Source organism: Rhinolophus hipposideros (assembly GCF_964194185.1).
Source record: "Rhinolophus hipposideros genome assembly, chromosome: 1".
Classification (NCBI taxonomy): Eukaryota; Metazoa; Chordata; class Mammalia; order Chiroptera; family Rhinolophidae; genus Rhinolophus; species Rhinolophus hipposideros.
In genome coordinates, this window is record NC_138047.1 from 15,468,845 (window position 1) to 15,488,767 (window position 19,923).

The 19,923-nt window shown below is 34.7% G+C and overlaps 1 protein-coding gene across 19 annotated transcripts in view; it reads right to left on the bottom strand.

Moving 5' to 3' along the window:
• MLLT10 (MLLT10 histone lysine methyltransferase DOT1L cofactor) overlaps nt 1-19,923 on the bottom strand; it is a 192,477-nt gene that overhangs the window by 4,195 nt on the left and 168,359 nt on the right. For all 19 annotated transcript variants that reach the window (XM_081050356.1, XM_081050355.1, XM_081050364.1 and 16 more), the window contains 7 exons: nt 11,486-11,603; nt 10,061-10,133; nt 7,257-7,411; nt 5,268-5,456; nt 4,752-4,840; nt 4,254-4,615; nt 3,078-3,174 (listed from right to left, as the gene is read on the bottom strand). In XM_081050356.1, the coding sequence (XP_080906482.1) occupies nt 3,078-3,174; nt 4,254-4,615; nt 4,752-4,840; nt 5,268-5,456; nt 7,257-7,411; nt 10,061-10,133; nt 11,486-11,603 (1,083 nt within the window). The remainder of the gene's footprint in view (nt 1-3,077; nt 3,175-4,253; nt 4,616-4,751; nt 4,841-5,267; nt 5,457-7,256; nt 7,412-10,060; nt 10,134-11,485; nt 11,604-19,923) is intronic.

The window sequence follows — 19,923 nt, forward strand, 5'->3', positions numbered from 1 at the left end:
AATAAGTCTGAACTTCTCATTCATGCCAACAGAAAGAGTGCTTTTTTGATGTAGTTATGAGACTTCTTTAGAGCAAACATGTATTTCATTTCCTGAGTGCTTACCAGGCACTGTTTCTGAGACATGTGTTTGTGCTTGACACATATTGGTGGGGAAGAAAAATCCCTGCCCTTATGTAGCCTACCCTGGGGACAAGAGGGAGAGACAAAAGTCAGAATAGGAGTATTGCTAAGGGTCAGCGGAAACAGGACTGTGTGACAGCGTATGGCAGGGGTGAGGTCATCTGAAACAGACTGGTCAGGGAATTCTCTATGTGGATCTGGGGCAGGGGGTTCTAGGCAGATGGAATAGCCAGTGCTAAGAAGCTCCTTCAGCGCATATCCAGTACAATCAAGGGAGACAGCAAGGAGGCCAGAGGGGCTGGAATGGTGTAAGCGAGGAGGAGGCAAGCAGTAGGCTGTACACACCCTGGCTTTTACTCAAGGTAAAATGGGAAGCCAGTGGAAGGTTTTATCTTTATGCCACTGTAAATACAGTGACTGTGAAAAATGATACTCTAGAATCAAAACAAATATTTTCAATATACTTTTGACTAAAGCAAGAAAGTAGGTAGATACATTTTAGAAAGAAATTATAAGCAAAAGCTGAAACTCTGAGTTAAATAGTGCCTTCTCCATGCCTTCTAATTCAATGAAGTGCTAGGGAAATGGGGCTGGAGAAAAGTCACACGACCGTATCAGCTTGGTCTCACTTTAAATTTCTGACAGCAGAGGACCAGCCAGTGCTGGCCCTGCATGTGAGCCACACAATGCCACGTGTCTCAGTTAACTCTTCTTTCTCCCCTTCGCCAAGACATCTACTCCACATCTTCTCTGGGATGTATATAAGTATACATCCAAGTATACTTATACTGGGATGATAAGTATAGTCATCCCAGACCCGATGACTATACTTATCATTTAATTTAAACAATTAAAAACATTAAAAGTGGGTTTCCTTGACCTCCTATCATAAAATCCACTGACAGCTGCTGCACCTGCTTTCTTGTTAGAGTAGAATGCTGCTCTCCTTTCTTAGGGACTTTGCTGCTCTGGGAATTAGCCCACAACACACACATCTGCCGTCATATTCAAAATGAATAAAAACTGCCCCGTCAGACCATGTCTTTCTTCCATTAGGTGCCCATTTCTTGGCTTTTTACAGTAAAACGTCATTAGTTGCCTCTATTCCACTTTCGCTTCCTCTCCTCCCATTTTCTTTTAACCACTCTGAGGTTTTTACTTCTTACCAAAACCACATTTGTGAAAAGTCCTCCAAACAGCCAAATCCAGTGGTCCATTCTTACTTGTCCTACCAGAAGCATTTTACACAATAGGGTCCTTCCTTTCTTGAAACATTTTCTTCGTATGGACCCTAGAACACCACTCTCTCTTAGTTAGTGGCCACTTTTTTTTCAATATCTTGTACTAGAGTATTCTCCTCTTCCAGGATGTCCAGAGCTCAGTCCTCATTCACTACTGATCTTATCAAATCTTGTGAATCTAAACATCACACAGGAAGCAATGACCCCAAATTTATACATCCAACTGCATTTCCTTGGACTCCAGACTCAGAAAAGCCCTTGCTTGTCTAAGCTGACCTCTCAAAACTCAGTATGTCTATAACAGACTCCTGTTTACTCTCCAAAACCCGTTCCCCCTAGTCATCCAAACCTCAGGAAAAGTCAACATTCAATTGCTTAGGACTCTTTTTCTTGCATGTCTGACAAACAAGTCTTGTTGGTTCCATTTTCAAAATATACAATTTCAGACAGTTTCTTACCACGTTTATCACATTATTTTAAGACACCAACATCTCCTACCTGGACTGCTCCAATAGCCTCCCTGTTTCTAGGGTTGCCAACACACACAGACTACTCTCTATAATGCAACAGCTAAACTCATCTTTCAAAAACATGAATTATTATCATGTCATTATTCTGTTCAAAGCCCTCCAATTAATTCTTTCAAATAATCCTGAAAGAAAAAGTAAGGATATATGAAACAAGATTTTTTAAAACTGGGATAATTATTAAAGCTAGGTGATTAATATATTATACTGTATGCTCTACTTTTCAATACACTTGAAAATTTCCGTAATAGAAAGGTTAAAAACAAAATCACCTATGACTTTCCATCATACTTAAGAACTTTCTTGCCAAATAGACAGTCCATGATCTTCTAGACCAAGCCTAGCGACCTGACCTTCTCTCCCCTTCAGTAGCCTCCCTCACTCTGCCGTCATACTAGCCTTCTTTCTAGTCTTCACTGCATAAATGCACGTCCAGCGAGTCTTTTATAACTGTTGTTCCTTCTACCTGGAATGCGCTTTCTCTTCTATTCCCATGTCAAGAAGTCATGCTCCTTCAACTTTTATTCAGTTCTGTGCTCAAAAATCATCTACTCAAAGAAGCTGGGCCACCCTATCTAAAATGGCCCTGATCCCACTGTTTTGTATCCCCTTATCCTGCTTTATTTTCCTTCTCAATACTTATTACTAACAAAAAATATACATTTATTTATTACCCATCTCCCCTATCAGAATGAAGTTCCATGAAAACACAAAGTCTTGTTCACCACTCTGTCACTAAAATCTACAAGAGTACCATAGCACGTGTCCTAATATTTGTAAATCAATCACTATAATGTCACTATAGGTGACATTAGGTATCACAGACTGGCAAAGACAAACCATTTTTGCATTATGCATCCCATAATGTGATTTCAAAAAGCAGATAACAGTAGGCATGCTGAATATCTATTTAACTTAAATCACGTTTTCCTAATAAAAATCAAACATTATCAGTAATGTAGCACGGGGATGTAAAATGTAGCATGGGGAACATGGTTAATAATATTGTGGTGACTGCGTGTGGTGCCGGGCGGGTTACTAGATTGGTCAAGGGGATCACCGCGTAGATTATACTATATAGATGTCTAGCCACTATGCCGTACACCTAAAACCAATAAAAAATAATGTTGAATGTCAACTGTAATTGAAAGAGTTTTTTAAATTTTTTTTAAAAAGGAAGCACTTACTGGCGTGAGCTGTTGAGAATTTAACAACTGTTGAAATTGCTGTTGATGAAGAAATATTTGTCTTTGCTGGTCAGAAAGTAATCCGAGTCCCGAGGCACTGTAAAAAGATGAAAACTTTTACTTGCTAGTATATACCTTTAATGGTTTTTCAAATGTAAAATGAAAGACCACTCTTTGATTTGATATTTAATAAGTTAACAAGTCAAGTTTTTAATCACAACACTTTCTGAAAACAATGGTGCACAAATTTCTTATTTCTGTGTGTGTGACCACGCACATGCGGCACACAGATATACATGAATTCACATTGTCAAGAAATGTTTTGTTTTCCTTTCTATGGTAAACTAAGCAGGCACTAAGTTATTTTACAGAATAGAAATTTACATATGTTTATAACATATACATGTAATAACTTATTCTTCATTACTCAAGGATAATTTAACCCATACTAGGTAACACCTATTTAAAACAAGAAAGAATACAATCATGCTACTAAGTGATATGACCTAAACTTTTTTAATGGTCCCAATGGTCAGTAAAATTAAGCACCAGTGAAGAGAGAGCCAGAATAAAATAGTTTAATAGTACCCATTGCAAATCCATTTAAAATTATTTATTCTTCAAAAGTATGTTCAATAATAACATGGCTTTAGTCTCCTTATCTTGAACACTCAAAATGACCCAAGCACAACAAAATAGTGAATCTTACTCCCTGGAAATGCAAGATAAATATTTGACCTTCACCCTGTATCAAAAATCTTTGATTATAAAGCTAACAAAATTACATAGCTGAATTTTAAGAAGCCAATATTCCTATGTGATCTTCATTACAATATTACTTTTCTTCAGAATTTATGATACATGAAGGCAATATACAAGGGTAAGAAAAATTAGCATTTAAAATAGACATTACAGATCAAGACTGAAATTTCAGCACAGAATATATTTAATGCTTTGTTACTAAAAGTGGTTTAATTTTGTTTTAATTGAATTACTTCTGTTTGAAAAACAAATGGCTCTTGGTATAATGTACTCAGTTTAAAAGTCTGGCAAGTTTTAATTTCTTAGCATCCATCTACAAGGAGCACATTAAAAATTCCAATCTAAAGCACAGACAACATGGTACTACTATAGTATGTTGCACTGAAAACCCTAAAATATATTTAAGTTTCTTACCTGTTAGTCAGTGTAGCTGGCATTGGATGAGTTGCATTAGGTGGTACAGTTGTGTGGGTGAGGGGGGTAGGGTTCTGGGATATTGTGACAGGGGTCTGAATAACCCCATTTAAAGCTCCTACAATGCCATTAATTGCCAGTTGGTTACCTGGCAAAGCTCCAATTATCCCACCCACGCCAGGCACAGCAGGAATGGTGGATGTTACAGTCTGCATTCCGCTTGCCAGTGCCCCCACTGTCACACCATTGACCTGCTGAACTCCACTAACGCCTGAGCCCTGCTGAGCTGGACTCTGCCCAGCAGGAGGGGGGGTAGAAAGAGCTGATGAGCTGCTGGTGCTTTGTCCACTGGAGGTTAAGTCCTAATGGAAGAAAGAATAGAAACTTAAATTGTAAGGAACACAGCAAAACTGTTTAAAATAATTTTAAACCATTTAATGTGATATACTATTGCTCATAAGTAAAACACACAAATGAAGCTAACCACACCAAAATTACCTGATTTAATACAGGAAGAGAATTATCAGGTAAAAAGCTGTTTCCTAGATGAGGGCTCTTACTGCTGTTCAAGGAATCAGTAGTAGGAGCTAGAATAATAAAAGACAAAAAGAAACCTATTTATCCTGTTAAATTACATTATGTATAAGATTAAAGGCTTATCTAAAAGCTTAGCCAGAAGCCCACATTAAAAACACTTAAATATTAAGTCTTGCTATTCCTAAGATCAGTTTAAACAGAAAAATCTGTGTCTCTATTGAATACCATGGCTTTAAATCAATAAAGAGATCATTACACATTTAAATACATTTTATCATTAAATTATGTACTAAAGAAGTTAGAACAAATTCAAGTTCATCACTTACCAGGATTCTTTATGCTCTTCAAAAATAACCTATCATTTCTTTTCTACATCTTCATATAAATGGTAACCAGTTATTATTCACTTATTATTTAAAAGACATTGAAAATCTAGCCTAATTTCCTTAGGTACACAGTAAATATGTTCATACTTACCATTCTGTGCTGAAAACGCATGCATTTGATGAGACGGACTAGGATTTGTTGTTATTGTTGGAAAAGGCACTGAGAGCTGTGCATTCAACAACTGAAGGCGTTCCTTTTTGGCAGTCAAGTTTTTAATCTGTTCCTCTAATCTTCGATTTTCAACTTGAAGTTGGTGTAATGACTTCAGCATTCCTAAAACTAGCAAATATTTGGAAAGTTTTTAACAAAGAAGTTCACACACAAGGATTAGGTGTCAATAACTTAAGAAATTAAGTTAAAATAAAAAAGAAATTCTGTAAACCATTTCTAAACGACTAGGTTTTACTCCTAAATTTATATGTCCATAGAAATATACCACAATATATTTGTACATATATAAGCATAACCAAAAAAAACCCACCTGTTCTGGTAATTTCCATTCTCAAAGAAAACTGAAAAACACATTGTATTTTCATCAAAATAAAAGACTAACTAAAAATCTAAAGTGCCTGCCATGATTTTACATTAAAGTCATATTTACAATGGGAAGGAACCACAGCAATATCCTTCAACACAAAAAGAGCACAAGTTTTTGTTTGCTGCCTGGTGAAGCTAAATCAGCCCCAGCCACAGTGAGAGCCCTCCCAAGCCAAGCCTCTGCACATGCTGAGGCGCACACCCCCCAGCAGGGGGCAGTGCGCGCGCACTGCAGCCCCCACTCCCGCAGAAGGCGCAGCCGTCTGTAAACAGGCCTGCTTCCTTCCTGCCTCATCACCTCAACTACGGTTTCAATTCTTTCCACAACTCAGAGTGCTGCTGTTATGCCACAGTGATAGGCACTTTTTTAATTTTTATGTATTAAAAAGTTGTATTTGTTTAACATGCCCTCAGGGCCTTCAAAAGACACAACTCTACTGGTACAGACACATATGGTCATTTCCCAAGGGTTTAACTTTTATCCCTCCTCCACAAGACCCCGCAAAGAAACCCTGAGTATACCCAAACGAGATGCAATAGAACGAAGTAAAACCTGTCTTCCAGCTATCGTGTTTAAAGGATTATCCCGGCATGAACTTCCTCAAAATTAACATTTTTTGTCAGGGCACCATTCATAAAAATACCAGTCTATGGCACTTGTCTACTAACAATAAGCAAAATGTTTTGTTTGAATAAAATAAGGCAGCAAAAGTTTATATCGCCAAAATGATAAAAACGACCTATATTCTTCACAAAAATATATATCCTTAACACGAGGCCACTTTTCCAGCTAACTACCATCTGCAGTGTGACTTTGCTTTTTGGCATTTTTCACCGATGGCTCCCCCACCAGTACTTAAAAGTGTAAAGATACTAAACATGTACATATATATTATATAACTTAATAAGTAAATTATATATAATATATAAAAATTATACATATAATTTGGTATTGTTCTTTCTCATCAACATTGTAAAATCAATGGGCTTATTAGCCATATTTGACTACATGCATTTTTTTAAAGTAAATTCTCCAGAGGTGAGCAAATTTCCTTCAAACAAGTAAGCTAAGAAAAAAATATAACTTGTGTATTTCAGTAAAAGTTAGAAACCGATAAGAACAAAGTACCAATATTATAATAGTTATAAATGGTAACAATAACCAGTGAACAGAGAAGTGCTTTCTATGAGCCAGGCAATGTTCTTTATGTATTTTTTTGTCATTTAACCCTCAAAACAACACTATGACATAGCCACATTATTATTCCCATTCTACAAATGGGAGATTAAAGCACCCTGCCATTTAAGAAATTTGCCCATGATCATACTTTTAATAACAGGTAAAGACAGGATTTAAGTCTAAGCAGTAAAACTGTAGAATTTGTTCTATAAAACCCCTATATTACATTTTCTTACCATATTATATAAAACTTGTATCATAATTTCATTGCTAGTCCTGATGAAGTGTGACTTCTTCATCCATCCACCTGTCTGTTCACCCACCCATTCATCTTTCTTTAAAGACAAGAAAAGAATACTTACTGTCACTAGGAGTACCCTGTTCTAATAAAAATTGCTGTCCTTCACTCCACTGCCTCTCCAAAAGCTGTTCTATGCTGGCTGCTACTGGAGGCAGATTTTCCAAACTGTTGTTGCCTGGTTGATCATAGCGAATCTGTAAGCTGCTTACAGGAGATCTGTTGAAAACATTAATTCTCAGGTTAAACAGAAAGAGAACCTTGTGAAGGAGAGCGCATTCACATTTCTCACCTTATGCTGACCCTTTTCTGTGTGAGTTTTCTAACACTAGGCTGCCTATGCTAGAACTAAAAACCATAATCTACCCTAAAATTTAATAATTACCATTCTTCCTCCTTGAGTTGTAAAATCAAGGGGATAACTGGCCATACTCGATAATTAAAAACCCCTCGAAAACATAAACACATCACCAATAATCTCTGAAATAAGCTATAAAAGAACTTGATATAGGTTTATGAGACAAAAGAGAAAGACAGGATTAGAAAGACTTTAAAATAACTAGCCAGAAGTGTTCCATCATTCTGTTTTAATATGCAAAATATTATTATAATAACGTAGAAAGCATTTTAATTTACAACCAAGAAAATCTCAAATATTAGTAAAAAGAAATTTTAAATAAATTTGAAGAAACGTTGTTATAAATTCAAAAATATTTATTTGTATTTTTGGTATTAAGGACCAAGACCAAAGCAATTTTTACTTGAGCCTTTTATACAAATTTTTCTAAAATGTCTTAGATGTGTATGTACTTCAAGTGATGATGACTTAATCACCTCTTCCAAAACAAATATTACTTATAGTAAGATGAGTATGTAATATTCTCTCAACTACTTTTTGTTTTAAATTAGCAAATGTGGCCATTTCTAGTTCCCAGCCTCCATACTAACAGAACACATTAGTAAAGGGCTTTAGAGTTTTCAAAGTGTATCCACATAATTATCTCACATGATCCCCACAACAACCTAGCGAGAAGTTGAAACCTGGCTTATTGGCTTTATTTCCATCTGAGGAAACAAGATAAGGCTTTAGTGACTTGTCCAAAGACACACTGCTGGTAAATGACAGAGCTGGTGCCACAACTCAGGTTTTCTAACAACCCACTACTGTTTTGCTACTGCCTTAATATGTTTCTCTACAAAAATCTCTTTAAATAAGAAGTTAAACAAATGAGGCTTTTTATTCCATATGTAAACATCATGTGTTACATACTGTCGGCCCTCCCTCTCCAAAGAGTTTATTATGCCAGGATAATTTAGGCTATTATACTTAATGCTGATCTTTAAAAGGTAATACAAAGTTGTAAATATATGCTAAAAACAATTCTGTACCATTTATTATGTTAAATCTCATTTAGCTAATGAAAAACAAAGAACTACACCAAGCAAAATAGCACTAAGGGATCTTAAATAATTTCTGGGTAGTTTGTATGATATTTTAAGTTTAAAGGGGAACACAGAAATGCTTCCTCTACTAAACCTATGAGCAAAAATCCATTAACTTTCTTCTTAGAAAAAAAGAATAAAACAGTACAGAAGTAATCACAGCATAAAACTGCAGACTAGGCAGATGTTATCACTGTGTACTTCAGATTACTAGCTTCAAAGGAAGGAATATTTAGTTTTCCACAGAGTTCAATTAGGAAAAAACATATTACTTTTAGTTTACCTAAGAATTATATAGGGAAAAGGCACTACTAGATGTACCGCCAGAAAACAGCAAAATCCGAGGTTATTGGACTAATCTCTTTAATGACCAAGATGCTCCTTAACAGACCATCGGCAACTATGTCAAGCAACACAGCAACACTAATATTCATGGTAGTCACCACATAAAGTTTTTAATTTCTAACAGAATTTTTAAATTCCCATAGTTGAAAAATGTTTAATTTCCCATAGGTGAAAAAAGATTCTAGGAATGGGCTTTTTCCTCCTTTTGCTCTCCATTCTCATCCAGTCTAATACCATGCTTGAGGCAGTTTACAAAATTAGAGAACAGAGAGCAAACAAACTATAAGAAGGTGTAGAAGTTGAGAGTGGAATAAAATCAATAAAAAGATAGCCATAGCCTAAAGTTCCATTGTCTTCTATAAACTGACAGAATTATTTCCTACTATCATTCTCCCCACTGAGAACAGAAGACTCGGGGCACTTAGATTACGCTGAGAAATTCAGCCCTTCAGTACAACAACTCTGGTTAAGAGTATCCTGCTAACAGGAATAACCTCATATATATTATACACTATTAATAAATGGTACCTGAATTCTTTCATATAGTATTTAAGATAATTTCACAGAACAATGTAATAATACATTTGCTACACTTTGATTCAATCTTAAGAATCAGAGGGGTTTTCAAGATGAGCCACAAAAACTTCATTTACTGAATTAGGCACTAGAGAGGAAAAGGTTAAGTGTATTGCCCACAACAGAGCTAAAACTGGTACCCAAAGTTGAAAGCTTTAAATGTGTAGCTTTAAGAGATTTTAACACTATTTTGTGACCAAAAAGAGTTACCCAAGGTAATGCATTAATAGTACCAGCAGCTAAATATATAAATGATAAAAACAAAAAAAGTTCAAATTGATTGGAAACCAACAAGAGTTATGTCTTTTTAAAAGCTTAGAAATCTATGTTTAAATTAATATTCAAATTAATTTAGAATCTTTTCTCTTGACTGCCCACAAATGTTTCTTATCTTCAGAATGCTTTATAGTCTCACAAATGTACACTCTGCTGATACGAGACAAAGAAGTTTGCAATGTCAAAATGTTTCCTTTGCCTATACTTTGCAGTGTAAATAATGCTTACCGCGGTGAGAGACTTCCTCGGGGTGAGCTTCCTCTGCCAACAAGGCTGCGGCTATTGTCTCCAAGATCTTGATCTGCAGTGTAAATATTTCATAGCTGATAAAGTGACTCTCACTAGATAAGAGGTTTTAAGCTCTTGCCCTGATATTTCCTAAAACATACACAAAACCCTTACCACTATCTTTGCAGTTACTATGCAAGTAGAAGGCCTAGTATGCTGCTAGTTTATAGAATTGCTGAACTGTGGCATGTAAGGCGTTGTCCCTACACGTTTTTGTGGGTGTAGAAGGCCATGGATTACGTTCCGTTCTTTCATTCCTTTCAATTTTACAGCACAGAAGCGTGGTTTGCATTTGCAGCACCCTCCCCTCAGCCACTTTTAATTTCTACGGTTAAAGTAATGAATCACAGCTGTGGACAGCTAATCTGTATGCTTATCACAGCAAATCCTTATGCTTTGTATTTTTTAACACTTTGCATCCCAAGACAACTCATAAAATATATAATTTATTATATAGAACCACACACCAAGACTAAAATTATATTACATGAATGCTCACACCAAGAATAAAGTTACATATAACACTAAATATCCAAATGGACAAAAACAAGTAGGAACACTGAATTATGTATTTAAAAGGGAAAAAAAAAATTCTTCAAAATATTCCTTAGGTAACACAGAAAAATCTCTGCATGAAAAGTTAACTTGTATTTCCCCTACAGTTAGTTCCTTATAAAATCACCCTATCTGGCCTCTTTCAAGGTTGTTCTCCCCTTATTCCGAGTCAGGTAACCTCTGACCCTCAAAGGGTAAAGACATGACTGATCCATTCTTGGTGAACTGCTAAACCCATTCCCTTCCCCCAAACAGGCATGACTACTTGGACATGTCAACAAATCCTTAAGGATGGAATGAAACAAAGCAAATCCAGAGGCTCATTAAAACAGTACAAGAGGCAAATGCTACAAAATGGCAACTAGTAAAAATTCAGGATTACTAAACACTGTAGAAATTCCCTAACAGGATTTTTTTAAACCAAGTTTGTGTAATGCAATTTCATGAATTATGCAAATAAAGGTTTAGGCTATTCACAGAAAAGCCCAGTGTTATGTTACTTTCATTGCATAGAACTGAGAACTGAACACATCAATCACAAAAGTCACAGGAGACATTGTTGCATTCCTGCCTGCTGATGGCTCTGCTTAAACATTTACATTTCAGATAGTAAAAAAAGCACATCACTATTTTGCAGCACAGCATACTATTTACTTCCAACTGTGATTCTTCTGGGGTTTTTTTGTTTTTGTTTTTGAAAAGGTGCCATCCTATAAAATGAGTCAATAGGGGGAAAATTACATTGTGGGGAGAAACTACATTGGGAGAGGGGAACAGAATTTTAGAGTTTAAAAATTCTTGAAAACTTACCTGTTTGAATATTTTCAGATTGAGCAATAAGAGCTGCCATTGAAGAATTTGGATTTAATCTATTGCCGTACATATGAGATGGTGCCTGACTGAGAGAAGATCCAGATAGGGTATTTGCCTAAATGAAAAGAATCACAAAGATAAATGAATTATATTTGAAAATATCTTAATACATTTCCTCCTGATATACCTAATAACTAATTCTCCAACCTAAAAATATAAGCAAAAATGCCTCACTTTCTGAAGAGCAAATTTCATTCTTACTTGTTTTACCATTCCAACATTTCAATTTTTGAAAAGTTACATAACTTCAAATTTAAAAAAAAAGGATTGGCACAAAGTTAACTATTTTGCTTTAATTTTGAAAGATCTAGTCGATATCAAAACCCAGCGGCATGGTAACTATGTGAACATATGACTATTTAATCTTATTAAACCATTTACAAAATAAGGGCAGGTAGACAACAGATGCCTAACAAATGCGTTAGTCTCTTACATCACAGGCTAGCTAAAAGGAAGTCAAAAGGTCCAATTCCTACTTCTAGTATTTTAACTATAAGAAGCCATATTTCCATTGCTTAACTCTGTCATTAGTAAAACCTGCACACTATTTTGTTACTTCCTATTTTGATAGACTTGGAAGCCTGCTGCTTTTTCTGTTTTGTTTTGTTTTTATTTTAAAAGAAAGCAAACAGGCATCACAAGTATGTTTTCTATACAATGCAGGGCTCAACGAATCACAGCTTTGCCCTGACCCCATATAAGGCACTGTCTTTTTGGCAGGAAGCCAGCTCTACTAACTGAAGAGCTGGTCCAAAGTTTGTAATTCATTCATGTTGCTAACCACAATTCTGAAGGCCTCTACTGGGACTTGTGCCAAACAAGCGAAAATGAACCCTTAAACAGATGAAGCTAAGGAGGCTGGCCAAAGTCTTGCGTAATCCAATGTAATAAAAATGCCTTCTTTGATGTGAATACTTTCTCCCACTTTCCAAGAATATTATAACCTTAGAATGTGGCATTTTGGAAGCAAATCTCTTGTACACAAAATACTGTTACTCACAGAAGGCTACTACGTACTAACCTGAAATACTCTTCAGATTTAACAGAACCACAAATTTTAAAGTACCTTTCTTATTCTTTTTCATGAATGAAATCAAACTTAGGCTTTTATAAATTAAATCACTGTCTAGTTGTTTCAGTACAAAATTCTGGAAAATAGTTTCAAAGAATTGAAGCACATCTAATATAAAAAAGCTGAGTAACAGCCAAACAAAAGACGTAGGACATTTTGACACGTATAACTGCACACAAGAGACCAAGATGACATAGTAGTTATAACAAGCAAAATATTACAAAAAATAAACTGTGTTTCTGGAAAGACTCAGACCCTGACATTGTATTTGGCTTCTAGCCAACTTATTAAGCATGAAAATTGGACTTTAAATTCACAGGAAGAGTCTTGGTAATGCAGAATTCTGTCCTTGCTTTCCATTGTTTCAAAAGGTATATTTCACAGTTCATACTTTAATGTCTAAGTTCATTGGTCAATTTCTGGGTTTCAGTTTTCCTCTTATTAAAGATATGTATACAAAGCCAGTAAGTTTGCACTATAAAGTCCTGTTTAACAATCAATTAGCCCTCAGTAAAAGATTAAGTCATAATATTAACCTAAATATCATACTAGACACTTGCCATGTATTTAGTAGTGTAACATACAGAAAATACACATATCATAAATGAAAATATAGTAAGTTTTTTTTACCTCTCCAGAAGTCAAATACTTGGGAATCTTGGCTACTCATAAAATAACTTAGAACAAGAAAAATGCAAACTGACAAACAGAAAGACCAGATGTTACCGGTCCCATGTGCTAAAATCTCGGGTAACTTATACATAAAAATGCCCTTTGCAGAGCTAATTTACTCTTACTCTAGACATAATTCTAAAAAGATCAACTAAGCATATAACAGATTAGAAGTGGAAAATTAATTACAAAGAGGGAGAAAAAGTAATATTCTGAGACAGTTTGTTGGCAGCAAGAAGTGAACAGCTGACGGCAAGAGAAGAGAGAAAAATATGAGCCAGAGTAAGAGTATTTATTACAGAGTGCCAGGGGCGTGGCGTTCAAAGCACGTGGACGTCCAGGGGCCTTAGCATCTGCATCTCAGCCTTCTGATTCTCCTTTTTCATGCAATCATCTTTTGGCTGAATCAGAACTAACATTATACCAGTTGGACTACTTTTTTAGTTCCAATTATCAGTTTTACGAGCTGCCTTAGATTCTTGATGAGAATCAAAAGATCCTACTCAGAAACACACCCTTTTACAAACAAGAAGGGTTCCTTCTGCCAAGGGCTTTATATTTATCCTTATTAGCTTCAAATTTCTTGAAGTAGTCTCTAAATTATCTGTTTTCCGATCACACATTGCGCTCACTATATTAAAAGATCAAAATGCAAAGTAGTAAAACAGCATAATAACTGATTTGCATTATGACTATCATCAGGAAGAAGATAAATCATCTTTAGCATAATTCCAAAGCAGGAAAATATATATTTTATAAAAATAGGAGGCAAAAGTGAATTAATAATAAAATGATAAAATGGCAATACATTCTTCATTATCCTGGATGACCAATTTCCCAAAATTGCTGAGTGGGTAAAAAATCATCTGGTAGTTTTCTGTTTTGTAAAAAAATATTGCACTTATCTAAACAAAAAACTTTCAAAAGCAATTGAAAAGTAAGTTAAGTTATTAATTTGACCAGGTAGGTTTTGTGGTATATTAAAACATCTAAACCACTCTACATTAAAGCTCAAGTCATTAACATCATTATAGGCGGGAAACAGGAGTCACCAAAGACTCTACAAATGTCTGACACTGTTTAGTCAATACTTCTGAAATGACATTTAGAATGGTTAATGCTGGGAACCTTTGATAACTGCTGGTACCTTAGGACCAAGAAACCTCCAACATTTTAGTGAAAAGTTTCCACAACTTAGTGGCAATGAACAAGGATGAGTGAGAGAGTAGGGAAAAGAGATGCCTTAGGAGGAAGAGTACACAGGTAATGTCTGACATTCTGTAAATTCAAAAACCTTTGTCATTAATAAGTGAAAGCACTAAGATTCAGGGCGATCGAAGGACATCCACGTGAACCTAAAGAAACAGTGGTTATGAAGCATAAAGGACACTGAAAGCTTTTACATAAAAGAAATCTGAAACAAGGAATAAAGGAAATATACACACACTTCTCCACAGCATACTTTGGACATGGATTAAAAAGTACATTGAAAGCAAATTACTAATGTACTGTAAGTCTGCTTCAGAAGATCTGGTATAAAGACTGACAATTCTTTTCAAAGGAAGTACCTACCTTACAACATTTCAATTTTATCGTTCCAAGTTAAGGAGAATGGCTGTTGTGGATAGAAGCATTGTTGGGTCTACTGGCACTATTAAGAATATGAGTTAACACTGGGAAGGCTGAGTGAAGGGTATCCACAATATACGTGAATTGTACCCTGTACTGTTTTTGCAACTTTTGCATACATCTAAAATTATTTCAAAATAAGTTAAAACAAAAAGAATGTGATTACAAAACAAACTAGGTACTTGGCTTTATAGTGTCCCACTGAAATGAAGTCATCTACTCAAAATGTGAAAACAGGTATTAGATCAAGATAAAAATGTTTTATATAACTCTAAGTTCATATTGCCATAAAAAACTTTTGCTTTAACTTCCAATATATGATATCTTAAGAGAATTTTGTTCCTTCCTCAAGATTAATAACTTAAAGGAACAACTTCCACTCAAGATGTTATATTACACTTACCCTAATACTCTTGTGAAAGCCTCATTAAGAAAAGTAGAATTATTTTACAAAATGGATCCAAAGACAAGTAGAACAAGAATAAATTGAATAATTATTGAGGTAAGTCTAAGTTACTTTGAAACAAAACATGTTTAGGTGCCTGAGTCAAAGAATACCCTTAGCAAATTTAGAATAACTTATATTAAACATCTAGATAAATACGAGAGTCTACACCAAGGCAGTATTCAAACTCAAAACAAATCAAAGATATTTAGTATTTCCTAAGTACAGTGACATACCATATTAAAATATTAACAAGATTAAAATTATATCTCAGCTGGAAACGTCCCTGTTGTTAACAGGTCACCTCTTATATGTCAAATGCCTGCTTATGACCACAGAGAAGTTTTTAAAAAGCTCTCGCTGTAAAGTAACTCTACCAAATTCCTAGGCTCATTCCTCCAGGTAGTTGTGGAGGGAAAACGTCAGCCTAAGTCTACTCATTTATGTGAATAACAGATTTAAAAGTGGGTATTGTTTTGGTAGATTTATTTTTCTCCCTAATGTTGGTAAAGGTAAAAAAAAAAAAAAACAGAAAATTAAGAAAAAATTAAGTTTGAAAGAATAGTACCTATAAATGTTTCACCTTTAGACAGTATCATAGAAATACATCATCTAAAGGTGGCTATGAAACTTTATGCTTCAGTCATACAGGAAGAGGTTACAGCAAGCATTTTTTAAATGCGCAATTAACCTGTCAATAAACATTAAAATCAAATGATTCAAACAAGTTCTAAAACCAGTAGCTTCTTCTTCAAGCTTTTCAACCCTGACACGATTAAAAATACATTCTTCCAAAATTCTGTCAGACTTACAAGTTGAATATTATTTTTTTTAATTCCTATTTCATATATATTCTTAGAAGACAAACCTTTTTGCTATCACTGTATCTGTCATAAACCAAGCTTCTCACTTTGGGCAAAGACCTTCAATGTCTTCAATTTTTATCTGTAAAACTGGAGATAATAATAGTGCCTACCTCCTAAGAATATTGTGAAAACTAGCTGAGTCTTCACTTCACACGGAGGGTGCCAAAAAATGTAAACACATGACTTGTATTCATCTTTTGTTATACATATTGAATATTACAAGTTTAATACAGGTTTTTCCTTTAACATGTGTATACATTTTTTTGGCACCCTTTGTATGTAAAGGGCTTAAAAGAATGCTTGGCACATGTAAGCACTCGAATTTTAGCTTTTCATTTAAAAATTATTTTCATAAGCTATTATGGTTTCCATTTTTCCATTAACTTCATTAGAGAATATAATTTACCAATTATATTCTGGTATCAACATGGCTATACTTCAAAGATTAAAACATATTTACCTAAGAAAAAGTAGAAGGTATAAATTAAAAGGTCTAATTATGCAATGATATCTTAATTTATACATTATATAATGACATAGCAATACTACAAATATAATGTAAGGATTCAAATATTTTAATGAAAATTAATTTACATATTGTTTTCAATTTGTTTGACCAGAAAAGCTTCAGGAAAAATTGGAGAACACTGGAAAGTTTTCAGATATTCTCTAACTCGATTCAAACTTTGCACTATGAAACATATTCTGATAACAGACCCCATTTCTGTGTCAGCTACCACCAGTATAGCTTTAATACTCAGCGTGTGATGAGAGATGAAACCAAGTGTGAACAACTTTCAGGTCCCATGAGTAGGCTGACTGTTCAAGCTGTCAGGTTCAATTGCATCATTCCACATTACTCAATGCCCCTAACTGCTCCCTAATTGTTAGGAGCTTAACATATTCAAAACCATTGTTTAGGCTAATGCTGAAATGCCCTACAATTGAGTTTCTATAAAGTACTAGGAGGGATTAAATAGTAGTTAAACCATCACTGAACACTCATGATTGGACAAGACGACTGCAGAGAATAACAAACCAATTATAAGGTTTCCTAATTGGTTAATATGTATTCAATATATCACCTAAAAATAAGTCCACGGGACTACAGTGGCTACTAATTTAAGAACTGGAAAAGACCTTAGTCAACAGTTGAACCTAAAATGGCTAAAATTCATATATCTGTGTTAACATGGAATTGTAAGTTTTAAAAGAAAAATTTAATACTATTTTTAGTAAAAGACGTGCTTCTGTACAATTTTTCTCATCGATAATCAGGCTTTTCTGTAACAGTTGAAATTAATGATGTCCTATAATAACTGTAACATCAGTATAATAACCATCAATTCCAAAGTACTTTATGGTCTGCAAAGTACTTAGGCTCAGGAGTCAGACTGTCTTGCTTCCAAACTTACATTCCACCACTAGACATGTGACCTTGAGCAGTTACTTAACCTTTCATCATCCAAGTGACGTTACAAAGCACTTACAAAAACTTATTTTGCTCAGAATGTTAACATCCTTAAAAATTACAAGTCATTATAAAATTATTTAAAACAGATGCAACTTTCATTCTGACCAATCAAGTCAGAGATCCCCCGAAGTCAGGTCAATCTGCTTGGGAAAATAAACCATTTTCTCAAATAGAAAGAAATTGTCATATCAGACGTCATTTGAAAGGAAATTAAGGACTACATCTAAGACACCTCTGCAACACACACACACACACACACACACACACACACACACACACTCTCTCTCTCTCTCTCTCTCTCTCTCTCTCTCTCTTTCTCTCTCTCTCTCTCAAATTATGATGTTGCAAAACAAAACATTCAAAGCTAATTTAAGTAAAAGTCTCACAGAAATCTGCAAAACATTAGTCACTAAATTGGACCTTATGCAGATACTTAAATATCTGCATTTACTAAATATCACATAAACCTCAGAAGTTCCTTTATTTAAATTTTTAAACCTATATCATTTTTAATAACAGTAATAGAGTAAACAATGAACCATGATCATCTACATGAAGACCGTATCCAAAAGCAAAACCTAGAATGCACAATATATTAGAATACAAATTTTTAAAATTACATTCAGTCTTAAATTCTTCTGTTAAAGGAATCATCTTTCAAACAAAAGCACTAGAATTCTCCCAAAGACAGAACAGAATGAATGTAGAACTGGGAAGCAGAGGGGAATTTGAAAGGCAAAATGAAAAATTAATGGCACCCCTACAGAAACTAATTTATACCTATACTCATGATACAACAGGGGCAGTGCATATCATTAAAAATCACATGGACAGTAGTCTATCTTCCAATAATATTAAGGAACTAATTGTAAATGTATTGCTGATATTTATATGAAAGAATAATTACTCTAAAAACAAGTATATCAAATAAAACAATGATTTAACACTGAAGAAAACAAAGCTGGGTTATCAAATATTTTTTTAAAGGTTTTTTTCAAATTAAGGCTGCTAAGCATCAGATACTCCCCAATTTTACAAGTGTCTCCTTTTTCCCCCTATAAAGTCACAAATCTATTCTGTTTTTAATTTCTATTAGCCTCCTGATCTTACCTCCTTGACCACTTTGCAGGGAACAATTCTTAAGACAGAAAATAAGTCAAACAAGAGGTCAGCCTATCTTACTTAACACTAAGACCAGAAAGATCAAGGATGGCTTCTGGATTTTTATCCTGCTGGCATCAGGCCAGTCACCAAAAATTAATACTTTCATTAAGTTTTTTGGAGGGAAGGAGAGGAAGCAAAGCATTATTAAAATTTAACATTTCTATTCTCTGATTTATACATTTTTTAAATATTTGCTTGCTGGTGTCATGGTTTTCTTAATAACTGTGACAAGACTTCTATAATTACATTTTAAATATTGATCATTTAAATTTACCCACTTATAGCACTGCTCTCTTAATTATAAATCAACTACCTACATAAAGAGACCCTAAATAAAAGTCTAGGATGTGATTATTTAAACACGACTTTTGTGATACGAAAACAAACAAGGCCAATACGAAAGTTAAACCAGAAACAAACTTCTGTCATTTTGGAAAGAAGATTCAATTACTAAGTGCATTACAATTTTAAGAGTCCTCTCTAAACATTTAATTTATTCTAAACAGTTTTGTATCCTTTCCCTTGCACACTGACGAGAAAATTCACATTATGCACATTAAATACCAACACCATTGTCTCAGGCAGCTAAATTGAAGTAGTTTTGCACTCAGTTCAACTGAAGGGTCAACGTGCCTCAGTTGCCTGGAGACTGATGGTTGCTACAGCAGCACCAGATAAGCTAGGCTAAATAAGCTCCAGCTTGAAGGCAGAAAGCATTCACTGCTGGACAGAAACACAGATGCAGTTGTCTCAGCATGCAGCATTTGGGTCTAACTGGATGATCATATTTACGAGACCCATCTTACTGAAACATGGGAAAAGAATAAATAGTAAAGATGTTAATTGAACTGAATCCTGGATTACTTGCAACTATGATTTCTTTGTTCTTCAGTTGAGTCATATGTTAAGTGGAATTTTCCCTCTAGCTATAAATTTCTCCTCACCACCACTTCCCCCATCGACCTCCCTAATGCCAACCCCAAAACCACAAATACAATGAATAAAAAGAAATGAGATTTTTGCCTAATTCAGTCTGGAATTAACCAGAGAGTA